Source organism: Pleurodeles waltl, chromosome 1_2, assembly GCF_031143425.1.
Source record: "Pleurodeles waltl isolate 20211129_DDA chromosome 1_2, aPleWal1.hap1.20221129, whole genome shotgun sequence".
In the NCBI taxonomy this organism is placed as follows: Eukaryota; Metazoa; Chordata; class Amphibia; order Caudata; family Salamandridae; genus Pleurodeles; species Pleurodeles waltl.
In genome coordinates, this window is record NC_090437.1 from 404,689,608 (window position 1) to 404,708,599 (window position 18,992).

General features: G+C 43.1%; 1 protein-coding gene across 1 annotated transcript in view; it reads left to right on the forward strand.

Annotated features, from left to right (window-relative positions):
- Positions 1–18,992, forward strand: part of MLANA (melan-A) — a 70,119-nt gene that overhangs the window by 35,613 nt on the left and 15,514 nt on the right. Inside the window, exons 3-4 of the mRNA XM_069240213.1 lie at positions 1,915–2,011; positions 10,707–10,820. Coding sequence (XP_069096314.1) covers positions 1,915–2,011; positions 10,707–10,820 — 211 coding nt within the window. The remainder of the gene's footprint in view (positions 1–1,914; positions 2,012–10,706; positions 10,821–18,992) is intronic.

The following is an 18,992-nucleotide window of genomic DNA, read 5'->3' on the forward strand; positions in this document are numbered from 1 at the left end:
GCCAATGCCACTAGGTGTGACAGAAACTGTCTTGGGACTGACTACCCCAGTTTCTATGATGGACCCATAAGTGAACCCAACTACACCCTTAGTTTGACTGTTGCCAGCAGTCCCACCACTAGTACCACTACTGCTAGGGGCACTAGAGCTTGATGTATTAGTGGTGGTAGGCTCAGGGGGTTTACCTGGACAGGACTTATCCCCTGGCCGTATGGCCTTTGTTTTTACACACAAAGCACCAAGGCTTTTTAATGTGTGCAGGTTGTGAGGAAGAATTTGTTTTATCCCCACCCCCTGAAGAGTGTTTAGGATTTGAAGAAGGATCTTTGGTTTTACCCTTATCCCCATGCTTATCCTGAGATTTCTCACCATCTTTCTTCTTGCCATCCTTGTCACCACCTGTATGAACTTTTCTGTTCACTCTTGTTCTGACCCATTTGTCTGCCTTCTTTCCCAATTCTTGGGGAGAGGTCAGATCTGAGTCCACTAGATACTGGTGCAACAAATCAGACACACAATTTATAAGAATATGCTCTCTCAGGATTAAGTTATACAGGCTTTCATAGTCAGAAACTTTACTGCCATGTAACCACCCCTCCAAGGCCTTCACTGAATGGTCAACAAAGTCTACCCAGTCTTGTGAAGACTCCTTTTTGGTTTCTCTGAACTTGATCCTGTACTGTTCAGTGGTTAAGCCATAACCATCTAGGAGTGCATTCTTAAGAACTGAAAAATTATTGGCATCACTTTCCTTCACAGTAAGGAGCCTATCCCTACCCTTTCCACTGAACGATAGCCATAGGATAGCAGCCCACTGCCTTTGAGGGACCCCCTGTACAACACAGGCCCTCAAGTGCAGCAAACCACTTGTTAATGTCATCCCCCTCCTTATAAGGGGGAACTATCTTATGCAGATTCCTAGAATCGTGCTCTTTCACAGGATTACTATCTGTAAAACTGCTGCTGCCACCATGGGGTCCAAACCCCAACCTCTGTCTTTCTTTTTCTAAGTCAAATGCTTCCCTGTCTAGATCCAGCTGTTGCTTTTTAAGCTTCAGCCTGGACTCTTCCACTCTCAATCTATTGAGTTCCCTTTCTAACATTCTGTCTTCAGGGAGGGTGGGTTGGGCATGCCTTGACACAGAAGAATGGTGTGAATGGACAGAGGGAGATCTGTCCCTAACAGATGGCACTCTAACATTCTGGCCTACAGAAGTAACACTCCTACTGTGATGAGAACTCACATTAGTACCAGCCATGCTAGGTGGCTTGCTAGGGGGCAGGCTGGGAAGGTTCCCTCCTAACTCTCTTACTAGGGGTGCCCCAGAGTCAGAGTGTGAACCATCAGCTAATTTCTCTACAGATGTGCCAACTAATTTCTTATCTTGTTCAATGAGCATATTAACTAACAGTTCTCTTGAGGGATTCTTCCCTACCCCTAAACCTCTTTCAATGCAGAGACTCCTTGCTCCTTTCCAGTTAAGGTGATCATAAGCAATTCTGGTCAGATAAACAGTTTGACCTGTACCAGACATGATAGAAAAGGTTTAAGGGACAGAAAAAGAAAGAAAAAGTTTCAGAACTTTTTAAGGAAACAGAAAAAACTTTTTCAACTTTTAAGAACTTTTTTGAAAGTTTTTTTTAGAGGTACTTTTCAGCACTTAGCAATAGAGTAAGAGAAGAAAAGCAAAACGTTTTGGTTAGGTGTACATACACTGAACTTGTTTTGTATATTTTTCTCTTATGAAAAGTACAATATGACAAAGTGGTAAGTAGTGGCAAGTACTTATCCCACCGCTGCACAGTGAGGCCAAACTGTATGATAAACCACTTTCCCCACAAGTGTATTGTGGTGTTGAGGGTTAATATATCAATACCTGGTAAAATGTAACTTCTCTTTTGATGATTTTTCAGATCTGCTGGAATTGCTATTCTTGCAATAGTTGTTGCTGTCTTGTTTATCGTGGGATGCTGGTATTTCAAGAGACGCAGTGGCTATAGCTTACTTCGGGTAAGTGTCCTAGCTTGATTGCTCAATTGCAGTGACGAATGGTATTATTTAGAAAAGATAATGTGTTGATTGTGGACAGATGAGGTTAGAAATACAGTTTTGAGGATTTATATAATACTAGGTTTCAAGGGGGATAATGGTTCTGATTACCCTAAAGGTGCTACTACTTCATCAATTGTTATGACTGCAAATTAAATGCATCTTTTGTTGTATTCAGGACGGCGATTGTTTGAAGATGTATCTGGCTAATTGGGACATGAAAAACGAGGGAGCTGAAATGTAGAAAATGAAGTAATTGATCTCTTTAAAGACACACTGTCTTGTGTCCATGCCTGTACTTTAACTTGAGGCTGGCTTTAGGGCAGTGCTGCAGGCCACACTTGGCACTGACCTGGAGGGGGGCACTGACCTCAAAGGTTGCGCTCTTTAGCAATCATTCATGATTTAAAAGCACCTGCTGCAGAGTTTCTTGTGTGGTCATAAATACAAATGGCAAGATAACTCTTGCGAGAGATTGAAGTTTTGTCTAGTGGCAGTTTTGACTCGCCATAAGGAAGCAGAGAGCGTTAATACACCTGCTGCAAAGGATGTCTCTGTATTTCATGTGGATAGCTGAACTGTTACATACATTTAATTTGTTTTAAAGCATTTGTAAGAAAGGCCTAAAACAAATCAAATATATGTAAGAAAGGTGCTAACGTCGAGATTGTAGCATCTTCCCCAGCTTGTGTACCTGCCAATGACCACGCGACACATGGAGCTGTCTATTACACATCTTTATTCGTTGTTGTGTAACCGCAAACTCAACACTTGCATTCACTTCACCATGATCTAACACATGAGTTCTACAGAGTCCATCAGGAGCAAAAAAGGGTCCATCATTCAAAACTCACTACACTACATTTTCCCCTCTGTTAAATCAAAAATTATATATATTTTTTTTTTTAACAAATAGATACACAATCATAGTTCTTTGGTGAGCCTTTGTGGTGCTCTGACTCGTCCCAATCGGAAATAGAAGCGTTCATGATCTGCATTGGTGATGCAGAGCAACAGCAGTCGGGGGTTTTTCAGTTGTCCTTTCAGAACCAGTCTTTGAGTTGACATAAGTATCCGACGAGCGGTGAGCTACCTGTTGGAAATGCAACGAGTCTTGTGTAATCCACTTCCAGGGCGGTGGGCAGTCCCCATTTGTCCTTTGCTGGTTACAACATGGGATGGCTCTGCATCGAACGGAGGATCGGATTTACATTTTCTCGACTGATGAACAAGCACTCAAGCTCCTCTACTGAAAACAATGTCTTTTGTATGTCGTCACTCGTCTGCCCAGGCCTTTTTTTCCTTTTATGATCGAAGTCTTTGGTACAGGGTTTCTTCCACAGTACTTGGTCTTTTGTTGGTCTATTGAGATAACATGGCTGTTGTGACTCTCCTGAACATTAAAGTTGCAGCGCTTTCACCTGTTAAGTGACTGGTTGAACAGTAATCTCACAGGGTAGAGTTCAGGACATTTTTAAGGTCTAACTTTCTAATACAGCACACTGAAAAGCTTTTTTACAATGTACTAAAATTTTCAACAAGGCTATTGGCCTGTAGTCAAAGATGTGCTCTTCTGAGGTTTCACATTAAAATGACTGAGAAAATCTTTGAATTCTCGACTGTTGAAAGGTGGGCCGTTCTTAGAGTTTAAGATCATAGGAACACCTCATGTTGCAGGATGGCATCTAATCACTCGACTGTCTTGAGTGATAGATTAAAGATCTTCTATCATTTGGAAATCATTAGCATTTATCAGCAGTCACCATCAGGTGATGTCCATTGAGAAGAGGACTGAAAAAGTCAACTGCAATTCTTTCCCATACATGCTTTGGCAACTCTGACATGCTTAACCTGTGAGTGTTTTTGATGACTGGCAGTTGAATAGATGACAGGCCTTCAACTCTCTTCCAACTCTTTCATCGAGAGGAGGAAACCAGCCTTGGTATTAAAGAGCCCATTTTGTGGCAACGATTCATGAGCCACTTCAATCATCTGTTGGTGCAGACTTTACTGAATAACAATTCTCAAACTACTCAGGGTAATGCCTCATTGACTCGCAGGCAGATTATCTTTGTCGTTTTTAAATGTCTGGTATTCACTGGCAAGAGGTTGATTGTGCTGATTTCAAGACTTGTGTGTAATAATGTCTTTCAGTTTTAACGTCATTATCTTGACTCACGGCAGTGACAATTTGCTCCATTGAAATGGCAGCTGGTCATTGAAATTTATGTAGGCATCAGCCATCTTGGAATGGTTACCATGACACTGTGTAGGCACTCTGGAGAAAGTCGGCAGGGGTTTGATCTTTCCATGGACGGTGCACAATTGTCGTATTTTTGTAATCCTAGAACCAACGTTCAACGCAAGGAGGCATCTTGACCTTTGGATTGCCAAAGATGGTCAGCAATGCTTCATGCTCTCTCACAATCCTAAAAGGCTTTCTATATAGGAACACGTGAAAATGTTCACAAACCCACACCATTGCTAAACTTTCTTTTTCAGGTTTGGACAAACCATTTTGCTTACATGTGCCACAATATGTCTTTAAGCATTTGGGTATTCGGTGAGCTGTGTAAGGATTGCACCTAACCTGACTCGTCTGGCATCAACAACAACTTCTGTATGAAGCTTTGGATTAAAATTTGCCATTTCAGTAGCATTCTTGATAGCTTGTTTGATTCTCTTTAAGCTTTGCTTACATTCATGTGACCAATGAATGAAACATTATTTTTCGTCAAGTCTCTCAATTCAGCACTCAGTGGCAGAATCTTGTATGTATCTGGAACAGTAATTGACCATGCAAAGGAATCAACATAACATGGAAACATCTTGTGTGGGACTGGCAGATGACAACACTTGCACTGTTACTGGATCAGGTGTCATACCCCCTTCCCCCATCAGAAAAGATACGGCCATAATTGTCTTATATAATTCACATTTCTCAGCATTCAAAGTGGAACCTGCATCAACATGTAAAGCACCCACTTGCTTGAGAGCTTTATCGTGGTCCTCCTGTGTAGCTCTGAAAGTTAGTTATCACTACAGCTGAAAGCATTCATGACCGATTATATGATACATCAAATGCTAAATTGGAAAAGCTCTGCAGCAGATGACACACTGAAACATAGTCTCATATCGAAATAGATCAATATGTGTAGAAAAGGTTGTAATGTACCTGAATTAAGTTCTGATACTGTCTGCTATCCACTAGGACCAGCTTCCTCATGTCCTCTCTAAGCCCCCAAGATGTACTCAGGGTCACCTTGGACAGTCTGTAGAACTGTGATCTCTTTCTTGGAGCCCTCCACTTTTCTGGAGACCTCTGGAGTTGTTCTGAGCTGCCACCTGAAAGCCTTGGTGGTGTGCCGCTTCAGGTATTGGACAGCTCAGTAAGCAAAACCCCCAAGCTTCTTGAGTGTCTTCACCTGATGCTGAGGTAGTAAAGCTCTTGTTATCAAGGCTCTGGCAAGTGAAAGAACACTATGCTTTAATATCCAATTATTCTTTCATCCAGCAATTTTAAGGAATTATATTCTTATCTGACTAGGTTAGTTTTCGGCACTTCTTCTGTATCTGTTTGTGTCCGCCTTTAGCATTACCACTTTGAATGATGTATAGCTTTATATTGCGTAGTAGTGCTCTTTACAGCCTTGCCAGCAGGTTCTTGGCAATAGTGTGTAGACTTTTTCAGTGATGCTTTTGTTATTTTTAAGTGCTTCACAGTGGCTGGAGTTGTGCTTTGACTCCACATATGCCAATCTTTGATTTCCCCACTTCAGTGGAGGCACATGTGGCATGCACAAGCAGTTTGCTTGGACCACAGCAAACTATCTGGGAGAGTACTATCACTCTTCAGGTACTTATCCCCCTATCTTGTTGCCAGTTGTAGGATCTTTCCCAGTCTTGGTACCCTCCAATGATTACGCCACACACAGAGCTGTGTATTACACATCTTTATTAGTCTGCGTGTGACCTCTAACTCAAAATTCGAAACCAGCATTCACTTCACCACCGTATAACACAGTTCTGCAGAGTCCATTAAGAGCCTAAAGGGTTCTGTCATTCATAACTCATACATCACTACACAGATGAAGGGAAGGAAGTGAGGGAAACTGAAAAGGTGGTCATTGGGGGTGGGGGGGTGGGGGGGAGGAAGAGAATGTCGCTCCACTAAGGTAGTTGTTCATTACTTTATTTAGATACCCCAGTTATACAGAATAAAACACCCTGTAAGACCTCCCTTCTTAGGAGGTCGAGACCACCTTGGTGATACTATCCGACCAAGGTGGGATGAAATTGCCTACGAAGAAGCATGCCACAAGAAGAGTGAGGTTTTTCCGTACATATCTTTGTGATGCTCTCACTAGGAGTCTTTGGTTTAGATAGAATTGACCCTTGTGCATATGTTCACCTTCATACCTTTTGTGGATATTACAGTGAGTGTGAATGATGTATGGTAGTGAGTTTATTTTCCTCTTTCTTGCTTGTTTGATAGAGAGATGTCGAGAATATCACAGTGGGCAAAATGATAGTCTGAAAAGGGTCTGAGCCTGAGATTAATTCAAGCATTCCATCCATCACCCGCTTTTTGCAATTGCTATAATCATGGCATGGATTTTCACTAATACCTGACCTTGCCAGCATATCAGTTTATGGCCAAAGACGTAAAAGAATTTAGCTGGGTGTACTAGAATAAACAGGATTGCAGGGCTAAAGATGCAACCCCACACCAGTGACTTCTGCAGAGACGAATAAACGAATTGCCACTCTGACGTTACAAATTAAGATTGCTACCGAAAAACTGATCCTTTCACTCCTATAACAACTAAGGATCGGGAGGTAGTTTCTCCCTTACTATTCATCACAGTGCTGCTGCCCTTGTCTCTCTCCCAGCTAGAAGTAACCCTTCCTTGAAGGGAAGAGATTGCAATGTAGTTCTTTATTTATATCTTTAACTAAGAACACCATTAACAATGTCATGTAATTAATACCGTATAAGCATGAAATCTGATCACTCCTGTGTCGTCAACCAAAAATCATTTTAAGACGCATCTGGCTGTGTGATTAGGCATCCCCTGCTACATGACCATTTTCTAGTTCCAGAAGACAATATTCCCAAGAATACCAAACCTGCAGCCTAACTGCAATTTAGTTGGCATTTCAGGAAAACAGTCATCCCACTATCATCAAATATTTGTCTCTTCAGGTGAAGGCACCAAGCCCCTAACGCTTGTTATAGGAATTAAAATCAAGTCTATTTGATTGTGGCAGTACGAACTGCAGAATGTTGTGTGTGTACCTAGACTGTTACAAGCCACCCCATACTACTTTTTCTCCTTTTGTTTTAAGGGAAAGTAATGAGGAACATAAATTTACCTAAATCGTGCAGCTGTTGTCTAAGACCGGTAGCCTTGCATGCTTTGCTGTAGAATGGAGAATAGTGGCACAATGGTTAGAGCGGCAGACCCTGATGCAGAGATCTGGCCCGGGACCAGGGTTCAATTCCCACCTCAGCGGGTCTTGGGCTCAATTCCCTTGGACCAGATAAGTCTCGCCTCGGTGCGTAATCTAATTAATGGGTTCCACTCTGTAACTATGGGCAGTAGCTTGCTTAATGGCCACAACGGCCCTGACAGCGCTTGGATGCTTGGCTTCAACCTGGGGGTTGCTCAGGAGTAGGCGCCTCACAGGGAAAAGCCTGGAGGGGTTCCACAGTGGTATGCGTACACCACCTCGAGACCCTAACGGGTGAGTAGTGCGCTATACAAGTGCAAAGTTTACAGTTTGCTGTAGCTCAGAATGATTTTAAATGGTCTTCCTTGCACATACAGTTGCTAGCAAACCTGTTTTTTCACCTAGAAAGTTGATGGTTCCTCCTGCATACTCACCACGGCTACCAGCCATTCTTCCTTGCAGAATCTAAACGTGAACTTGCATAGGAGTGTGGTGTCTTGGCTTGCAAAGGTGTTCACTCCTGGCCTCCTGAAACGGTTTTACAGACCTAAGAATCACAGGTCAGGCAAAGGTATTTGGAGAGAAGACAGCTCAACTGTCGCGCTTTTCATATACTAGATGTTTATCACAGTCAGTGAGGGGTGAGTTTCAGTCACCAAACTGGTGTGAATGGCCACAGATACCAAAAGCCTGATACTGATGCCTAGAGATATTCCTGTGGTACATTAAACACACATAATGCTAGTCGTGACAGGTGTCAATCTAAATGCTATCATTACTGCAGATCTAAGACTGCCTCTGGAGGTGGATGATTGATCCCTTCCCTTCCTTGCAAAATAGATCTGAATTGAAAGTCCTGAGGTTCTGTTCTCACTGTGGTATCTTCAGCACAGTTATCCAGGTAAGGTGCAGGTTAGTGCCAACCTGTAGCTTTCACTCCTTCCCAAACAAAGGGCGCTCGAGTGCTCAAAAATGTCCTGGGGAATGCCTTACTGTTACCTGGTATCAGCTAGAGCTATAGGTGTACTCCAGCAACTTATATATTGCTTATGACCCATGACAAGGCATTGAAGCGTTTCTTGCGGCAAATAGCATGCTACCCTGAACCCCAGATTAGTAATTAGTAGGTTAGTAAAAAAAAAAATCCTTGTGCTTTTGGTATTAAGATTGTGCTCTTGATTTCCTGTCTGTTTAGTAGAGTTTAAGTTGGGGTCGAATGAAAGGAGTGGATCTTAAAAGGGTGAGTAGTGATTTGTTATGTAATTAATGGTTGTTTGCTTGTTAGTTTTGTGGCATGGTTTGAAAGGAGGGGTAAAAGACCGAGAAGAGTCGGAGGATTGTGATGAGGTTAGATGGAAAGGACAGAATTGCGCCCCCTCACTATGCCCCTCACCCCACAAAAGTACGCAAACTTGGTAAACCTTTGATGGTAAATGGAGATATTAATCATTGGAAGGTGTGGCTGGAAGAATACTCCTCAGCAGACAAGTAGGAAATTCCATTGAGCCTTCATTTTGAAGGTTTTGCCAATATCATCCCATCTGCCAGGGAACTGGAATTTCAAAAATATGCATCTTGTTTCTCGTGTGGCAGAACCTCGTTTGTAAAGGTGACTAAATGAAGGAGCTGTCTAAACAATATTTAACTTGTGCTAGCTGTTCTCACCAAAGAGATACGCGTCCCTGTAGATGATTTAATCTAAATTAATGAACTGTGTTCGTGGAGTGCTATCTTTCTTCCTGAATGTGGGAGAAATGTGTTGACATAATACGCGATGGCGCGCGTATGGAGACGCGCACCTTTGATGGTTTGGTGCAGATAAGGAAACGCCGATCCTAAGTGTTTATGTGTGTATATGTATATGTATATATGTATATATTTTTAATCCAGATCCAAGGCCCTGTCATTTTCCCTTGAATTTATGGTCCATCTGTAGGTCTCACTCTGGTTTTGGCTGTGGCCAGGGTATGCAAGCAGATGAAACAAGCGGATAGATGAGAGAAAGCTGAAGGGTGGGATGGGGCGATAGTGTCCTCCTGGAACCCTTGAAACATTTCAAAAGTGGGGATGTAAGCGGGCCCCAAAACTTAGCTTCTGAGATGCTGAAAAGAAATACAACTTTATTCTTGTTCCTTTCCTGCTGTCTACTCAACCTCCATCCTTTCATTCCTTTGAGTTTTTTAAAAGGCAGTAAGGTGAGGTTTCGTAGCACTTCAATAGTACTAAAGCTAAGACCTATACCAAACTAGCCATAAATCTGGAGGCCTACACAAGAAATCAGGCTGCCTTAACCCTCTTAGGAGAGCTGTTAGCCTGTAGGAGGCCTGTTCTTAAAATTTCTGTTATGATCACAAATCTTCCAACCTAACCTGCATTGCTATATGTACCTAACTCTGGTGTACTTGTGTGCTTGTCATTAACAGTTGCCTGTCTTGCTTAGACCTCTTCCTTACTTTCTTAAAAGCTTTATTTGTGATTTTTGTCAATCAACAGCAGTGCTTCTAATCATAAACCGACATTAACGCAGCATAGCATTGTATCACAGACTAGTGAGTGTACTTCTCTCAGGTTAGGCAATATATATCACAGTTTCCTGAAGAAACAAGAAAAACTACAGTAAATTAGTACAGTGCTTTCTGTGCCCTTCTCCTTACTCCATGTAGCAGAGCCCAGAACCGCCAAGTCCTTTCCTTGTCTCCCCCAAAGTGGGATGAATCTATACTTTGCTAAACATCTTATGTAGAGTACCTTGGTTGGCTAGTTGCTAGACCCAGGCTCTGTACAGAACTTAATTTTTTGAACCAGTCTGCTGTGCAAAGCTGAGCGTGTTGTGTCTCTTCACTAAATATCCAGCATAACCATGGCCTGGCTAGAGCTTCCCAACTCTGTGGAGAAAGGAAGAAAACAGCTGTGGTCCCCTTTGGAGCCTCCTAGGAAGTAAGGTGTTGGGAGAAAAGCAATCCCTGTTTAGGAACAGGAAATGCTTGGATATAATCTCCAAAGAGTTTGGACTAGAATGAGTAGTGGATTGCCTAAATGAGTTTGCATCTTATTAATATTTTGCTCACATCACTGAAGATACGGTTGAATGTATTTTGTTCAGATTCAACAAGTAGCATGACTACCATTTGAATTTTGCTATAATTTGTAGGTTTTCATTAATATTAGCTTTGTACTTTGTTTTTGTTTCTCTTTATTACAGAGCCACGCGTTTGGTCCAGTTCAGTCTTTGTTTCGAGGGCATCGTGAAGAAAGGGTTCCGCTGGACAGCAAATCTCCCCTACCAGAGTATAGCCGCTTGGATCCTACGCCACTGGTGAGCTCAGCTTCAGTTTTGGTGGCTTCCCTTAGCCCTCTTCTGTCTGAGCCATTCACAAGCCTATCCATCTTTCAGAGTAGGCTGCTGTGAGTACCAAGATTACTGGACAGCAAATATAACATGTTGGTTCTCGGAGCAGTTTTTGATGGGAACATTTTCCACAGTCCCAAGTTTTGGTTTTTGAATGTTTGGGCAAAATTCAAACCACTTCCAATGCCCACCATGGTTCCAATGGTGGGCACCACTCTGAGGGCAGGACTCCCTTCAGGCAGAGTCCAGGTGTGAGTTCATGGTTGTTGGAGCTTATGGTCCTGTAGCTCGGAACAGGATTCTTTCCAACTAGTCCTTCAAGTCAATCGATCAAGAACTTTAGTTTGGTTCACAGAACCATAAAAGTACACTATAAAAACATACAAATACATTCTAAAATTTACATAGCATAAAATGCAAAATTCAATACAGATCTTGTTGATAACTTCAGCATATAACTCTTGCAAGTCCATTAGAAAGGGAATTTAAAAATAAAAAGTACCGAACATCAGTTCTAAGCATATTAACAGATCAACAAAAACCTCAATCAGTCTTAAAGTAGCTAGAAAAAGGTTTGTTATGCTATTCAGAAAAATACTACTGAGGCTCAGAGAATTGAACTAGCAGCTATGACACTGTTCTGGTTCCATGATTACTAAAGTGTACATTGCTTTAAAACACACCAAGGGTCTTTATCTAGCCGCATTCCTGGATCTAAAATGCCAAATTGACTTCAGATAATTAGAGATCCAATAGATAATGCAACTCCTATTGTCTGTCTTTTATATTCTCAAAGCATTACTCTGATCTTTCAGTCAAAAAGGCAGCAGAGGGGGCAGTCCACCAGACACGTTGCTTTACATAGGTGCTGCAAAAAAAAAATAGTAGGTGCTCCCAGTTCTCTACAGCGTAACAGCCCATGGGCATAAATTAGTGGGATTATCCTTTTTTTTTTTTTTTTTTTTTTTCAATGAACAGATAAAATAAGCTAGGAGCAGAATCCTCCACCTAAATTTAATAAACAGGCTCTTGTTAGTGGAAGATTAACATAATCTAAAAATTCTTTTAAGTGTGGAACATACTTAAAGAAAAGTAGCAGACTATCTGAAGGAATAGAGGCTAATCTTGCACTTAAAATAGAGTTTCAGTAACACAATGTCAGTTTCTTGAGCAATTGTTAGTATTAGGGTGGGATGCTGCCAATACTCAATCAGGCCTAGCTTAATCAGCCAAATGTTTATATGGCATAGCGAAGGATTTGTGTGCGGCAGATGGTTATCCAAGATATCCCTAAGACATTCTCTATATTATCCGTTCCTCTGCATCCATAATCTAATCCAAGTGGTTTTAGATTGGCTACATCAGAACTTCCAGAACTACTTTCCCCTTCACTTGTTCTGCAGACTGACCACCACATATTTGGTTTTGCTACCTTTTATTTCCAAACCATGGTTTTTGCAAAAGACTATTCTTTTCTAAAAGAATGCATGGGCCCCTCAAGCTTTGAGAGAAATGTTACCTGCAAATAACAACCCAGGGACATTTTTAAAGAAGCCTTTTTGAGACATTTGTTATCTCAGTCCATCAGGTAAGTGATACACATTTTTTTTATTATTCAATAGTTGTAGGTGCCAAAATTCTTCCCTGGTGGACACCTATTCTGATATAGATATCCTCTGTGGTTTCCCCACCCGGACCCAACCTGACTTTAGCAAAATTATCTGTATGTAGTTGTTGGATCAAAGACAGTAGGCCAGGAGGAACACCCCCCTTACCCAAGAACTCTGAGTTTTACCCAAGGAACTAGATCAAAGGCAGCTCACAGATCCACAGACGTAACATACAGGGAGCCCCGGTCTATGTCTACAGATCTCCATTTTATAGTCTGCAACTGGAGGACCTGATCAACTGTGCTTATCTTAGTTTTGAACAGAGTCCGAAGGTGTGAAAGCATCTTTTTGTTTGATATCCACTCCCATAGTTTCGTGAGAAGTTGCTTGCTAAAGATATTTTGGATGTTATCATTGAAACTTATAGGTTGATAGTTAGCAGGGACATTCCTAGCTTCTTTCTTGAAACTTTGTAGAGCTTCATCTCATTTCCAGGAGATTGAGATTGGATTGCCTGCAGCTACAGCAGTGGACAAGTTATTTATATATGGTCCTCACAGTAAATGTTCAGAGCAATACAGGTCAGAGGGGATCTAACCGAGGCCAGGTGCTTTCCCAGGTTTTCAGCCTAGATATCATTGAGGGTTTCTTCCTATGTAAATACCACTGACTGTCCTTTATCGCCCTTAGACGGCTGGGGACATAAATACCTCCTTAACTTCCCCATATGATAATGCTGCATAAGAGCTGTAAAGTGCTCAACCCACTCCGCAGCGGATATCTGTATTTCTGAACAAGCGTGATCCTTACACCTACCATGCTAACCAAATGCCAGACCTTCCTCCATCTCTTCCATTTGCTGATTCCAGCTGGTCCTCCCATAGATTAGCTTCCCAATGGGACTTATAGGATTTAATAACCTCAACATACTTTGTCAACAAGTAATGTAAGAACTCACCTTGCCTTTTATACATTAAACTTTTCTGTTTTAGCCTCTCTACAGTTGTGGTCGAACTATTTACACATTTCTTTAGGGGGAATATTGCAATTTGTAATACCTTCAAAAAAAGATCTTTCAATCTTAAAAACAATTCTAAATGGATGACTGTGGTCTGGGAGGATGTACAACCCTGGCCCTCGAGTGTAATTAAGGCTATGCTTAGAGTTCTATAGATCTCTTGTAAGGCATGCACAGTATTGGATATGTCCGACCATCTAAATTACGCCTATTAGTCAAATTGGGTGAGAATGCCCTTGGGCATGTCATATCCCTGATTTGAGACCTCTTTAGTTTAAGTGGATCATGGTCAATTTCCAGACACTCAATGACCTCCACATCTGTCATTTAATGTCCGATTCTAACAACGATCAATATTTAATCAATGTTGCTTTTATAATCACACCTCTCAAAGATTGATTTGGCAAAGAGGCCGAGATGGAATGGACATTGTAGGAAGCTGCCTGGTGTGTGGTGAGCACCTATGGTGTTATCACCTTACACCAGGTCTAGGTATCCCCTATTAGTGAGGTGTTTGCAGTGTCTAGGAAGCCAGGCTCTCTAGAGGTAGCTATGGATGAGCAGCCAATACATATCTAGGAGACATTCAAAGCTTATGCAATACCACTATAGTCACACAGCATGTACACACATGAAAGAACCACACAGTGTTACAAAAATAAAGGTACTTTATTAGGGTAACACAAATACTAGACTATTGACTAGGCAGTGCCCCCCCCACCATGGAGGAAAGTAAACACACTATTATATACACATCACCAATCAGCAAATAGCATGGAAAGCAGTAAGCATTGGTAAAAGTAATAGCAAATAGTGCGGGCTCTAGGGGAGGGCCAAACCATGTAGTAACAAAGTGGAATGTGAAAGGCAGTCCTCCACCCAAGGAAGTGGAATCAGTAGAAGGGAGCTGGAGGAACTAGGAACCTCAAGAGGTGAGCACCAGTTTCCCCCCTCCCTAGCGACCAGGAGAGCAGAGGTAAGTACCTGGTTTTCCCCAAAACCAACAGGATTACTTTGGAAAAGGAGTATACAGGATCCAGTAAAGACTGGGAGAACCCAAATGTGGATCCTGACAGAAGAGGACCTGCAAAGTAAGGAGACCAAGTCCAGTTCATGATGGCAGGAGCCCACCCTTCTGTGGATGCAGGACAAGGTCGACTAAGGTCAGCCGTGCAGCACAGAAGATTAAGAGAAGCCCCAGGAGTGATGCAAGTGATGTCCCACATCAGCAGTCAAGATGCAGTCACTAAGTGGTACTGGAAAACCAGCAACAAGCCTTGGCAATTGCAAGAGATGAAGAAGAGGGTTTGCAAGGCTGAAGAGGACCAGCAAGGTCCAGGGGAACTCGACCCAGGGAGCGGAGTCCTGGGTGACCCTCAGCAGCTGGGAGAGTCGCAAGAAGAGGGGGCAGCCCCCACAGGCAACCCACTAGCATCAGGCACAGGAGTCTCAGTGAGGCCCACTCCGCACACCTGAAGAGGAGTCCCACGTCGTTGGAGCAGCAGGCAGGAGTCTGTCCTTTGCAGAAAGGAGAGCTGGGGGCCAGAGCTACCAGGAGCCAAAAGATCCCTTGGAGGAGGAATAAACAAGCCTTGGTAGCTGCAAGAGTCACAAGGCATAGGGTTACTGTCCTGCAAGGAGAGGCAAGGGCTCAACGCCTCCCAAGTTGGACAGCTGTTAGAGAAGACCAAGAGGACCACTCCAGACCACCACCTGTGATGCAGAATCCACACAGCTCCTCAGGCTCCATGCAGGCAGTCATCATTGCAGTTTGTGCCTGAGGATGCAGGGGAGTGACTCCTTCACTCCAAGGGAAGTTCCTTCTTACTTCTTGTACAGGACGAAGACTCACCACCCTCAGAGGATGCACAGCCGGGGAAATGTTGCAGTTGCTGGAAGGTGCTGGAGAAACTATGTTGCAGAGCAGAGTCGTCTCTGTAGTTGCAGTTTGTCGGTTCCTGGAGGGTCCAGTTAAAGTCCCAGTGGCCAGAAGAGGAAGTAAACCATGCAGAGGAGTCCTGCTGGAATCTTGCATGTCAAATCTGCGAACCCACCCAAGAGGGAGACCCTAACTAGCCAAGGAAAGGGGATTGGTCACTTAGCAGGGTGATCACCGATCAGGAGGGGGCTGTGACATCTCCTACCTGACATGGCTACTCAGATGCTCCCAGAGTTCTCTGCCAATCTTGGAATCAAGATTGCAAAACCCAGGGACCATCTAGAGGAGCTCTGGGCACCACCCCTGGGGTGGTGATGGACAGGGGAGTGGTCACTCTCCTTTCCTTTGTCCAGTTGTGTGCTAGAGGAGGTCCCTGAACTGATATAGACTGGTTTATGCACAGAGGGCACCAAACGTGTCATTTAAAGCATACCAGTGGCTTGGGGAGGCTACCCCTCCCAAGTCCAGTAACACCGATTTCCAAAGGGAGAGGGTGTAACACCCTTCTCCCAAAGGAAAGCCTTTGTTCTGTCTTCCTGGGCTTGAGCTACTCAAGCAACAGGAGGGCACAAACGCGTCTGTGAGGTGGCTGCAGCTTGGGCTGTCTGGAAAACCTCAGACGCCTGTGGGAGCAATGCTGGGGGTCCTCTAAGGAGACCCCAGAGTGCATGGAATCATACAACCAATACTTGCAAAAGTACTGGGGTATGATTTGAACATGTTTGATACCAAACATGCCTAGGTTCGGAGTTACTATTATGTAGCTGGACATAGGTAGTGACTTCTGTCCAGTACACATGTAAAATGGCGTCACGGCAATCAGTCCAGGAAAAAGGTTCTAGAGTTTGTGGGGGCATCTCTGCTAGTGCAAGGATGCCTTCACACATAGGCCCTCTCAGCCCAAAGGGTAGGGTGCAGGTACCTACCATAGGGGTGACGTACAGTGACCTTGTGCAGTGTCCTGTAGTGAAAACAGGTGCATGCATCCGGTTCACACAGACTGCAATGGCAGGCCTGCAGAACCCTTTGCATGGGCTCCTTATGGGTGGCAGAATAACTGCTGCAGCCCATAGGGATCCCCTGGAATCCCAGTGCCCTGGGTACCGTGTACTAGGGGCTTGCATGGGGGTACTAGTATGCCAATTGTGGGGATAAAAAGCTACCAACAACCAAATTTAGAGGAGCGAGCATAATCACTGGGGGGTCCTGGTTAGCAGGTTTCTAGTGAACACAGTCAAACACACTGACAAACAGGCCAAAAAGTGGGGGGTAACCATGCTAGAAAGAGGCTACTTTCCTACACAACCTTGCAAATGTTTTCATTGAATTAGCTTTGATCCCTGCTGTTGGAGAGCAATTGATAAAGCAGCTCCTCGTTGAATACCACAAGTCTTATATTTCAGTTTTTCATCACGTCATTGTAAATGTTTATAATCCATTCCTGTTGAGTATTCACTGACTGACAACTTAAAGTACAGTTTTAATCCCCTCACTATACTTGAAAACATTATTTTTAGAGGCACTAATTACTATATTAAAAAAGGCTACTAAACTTCTTTGAAATGCTGCAGAACACCGGACTGCACAAGTTGATTTAGGCTGTATGAAGTTCGTCATTGTGATCCTATCCTGAAAGGGTCTTTTTCTGCCTGCACGCTTGGTGTTAAACTGTCCAATCCATAAACAGCAAATATATACATGCAAGTATACAAACACATATATTGATATATAGATATATATTCATATGCAATGCACATTAATAAAAATTAATCACCGTAGGGCCTGCCAGACGCTTCATCTTTCTCACGCCAGCAAGAAGGCGACCCCTGTTCTACTGCGAGAAAGAGATTCTCACCCTCACGGGAAAATGTCAGGCATTTGATGTCCAATCCTGACGAGGTCTCGGAATTCATTGCTACTGAGCAGAGCCATCTTTTTATATCTTAAACAATCACAAGAGAACCTTCTAGAAATCCCTTTATCTCAGATGGAAATATATAAAAATGCTGGCTTGTTTAGGTAAACCTAGACAGGAATGTGTTGGGAGCTGGCCATTGTTCCGAGACACGCCTTTCAAGGTCAAACTGTTCTCTTGCCTATGATAAACACTAGCTTTTTACGGCCTTATCTTACTAACTGCTCACCTCCTACATGTTGTGTACCAGCCTTAGCTCTTCCTAAGAAGAAAAACACGTAGAAGTAGAAAAACACATTGCATAACATGTTTGCATGGAAAAATACTTTAACTTGGAGGCAAAGCTAAGCTGAACGCAAAATGGAGTCTAGACTGAATACAAAATGGAGTCTGTAACCAGTGACCACTAAAGTGACAATAGGCAGCTAAGCCAGGTGCAAAGCAGTGTGACACGACATCAGTGGTCAATATTCCAATAACATTTCCGGGTACCCGTCTGGGGTGTTGATTATCGCTGCTCCTTTTTGTGTTGGCGATCGAACCACTGGAGAAGATTACAATAGAGGATCAACTGATTAGCAGTTGGGCCTAGTCCCCCCCCCGGGAGGGAAGACTGCATCGCATTATATGCCGGTGATGTGCTCCTCTATTTGGCCAATCCGGACAGTATTGGTCCCTGGTGTTTACAACTCATTAATCTATTCTCGGAAGCCTTGGGCCTGACTCTTAAACATGGCAAATCTGTGCTGGTTCTGTTGCATCCCGCGAGGGACTGCTGTGATTGGCAAGACAATATCCCTATCCAAATCAAATGTACTTAATTGTTTCCGCTAAAAGCCTTACAATAGTATAAAACAATATACATAAGCAATAAAACCTCTTCATTTACAAATAAAATCAATTAATCATTAGTTAAAAGAAGCAAAGCAGCTCCACACAAGCAGTTCATTCATCATAGAACCGCATGTATTAATGCAAATAAGGACCCACTTTTTACTGAAAAGAACAACCCCGCGGTCTAGGCCAAAAACTTTGCAAGGGGGACCCAGAGAAAAAGTGCTTGTTCATATAGCAATTAATAATGACTTGCTGCAATTTAATTGCAGCAAGGCATTAATTGAGGATATAGAAGCCAGCCCCATTTATGCAGGTGGGAGCAAGCAGTTCCATCTCAGAAGCATCAAACTGGGGCCTTATAAGATCTTAAAGTTCAGTCAACCCCCGTTTAGCCGGTAGCTCGAGCAGGGCCTAGCAGCCAATATATATGAGGTTACCAAATTATGTGCACTGATGTTACCCTGCCTTGCACAAAGTGCTAATGCGGTTTTTGCACATTGTCTCCCACCCCAAGACTACAGTTGCAGTAATCCAGTCCAACTGTTAGCATACGGGACGGTACCAGGTAGGCTCTTAGAGGCAGCAGAGAATGCTTCAATTCAGGGTACAACAGATCCAGTAATCTGGGAGGGCAGGGTCATACACATTGTTAAAGTAATAGCTTGTAATTGAATCGGCCAAGTTCCTGGCATGCCTTCATCTTACTGAATTCTCAATATCAGTCTTTTACCTGACCTGCGGTGTCCTGTTTGACTCTGCTCAGATCCGCCCACCTAGCTTCTATATTGCGATGTCCTGAAGTCTTTATAACGTGTGCCCC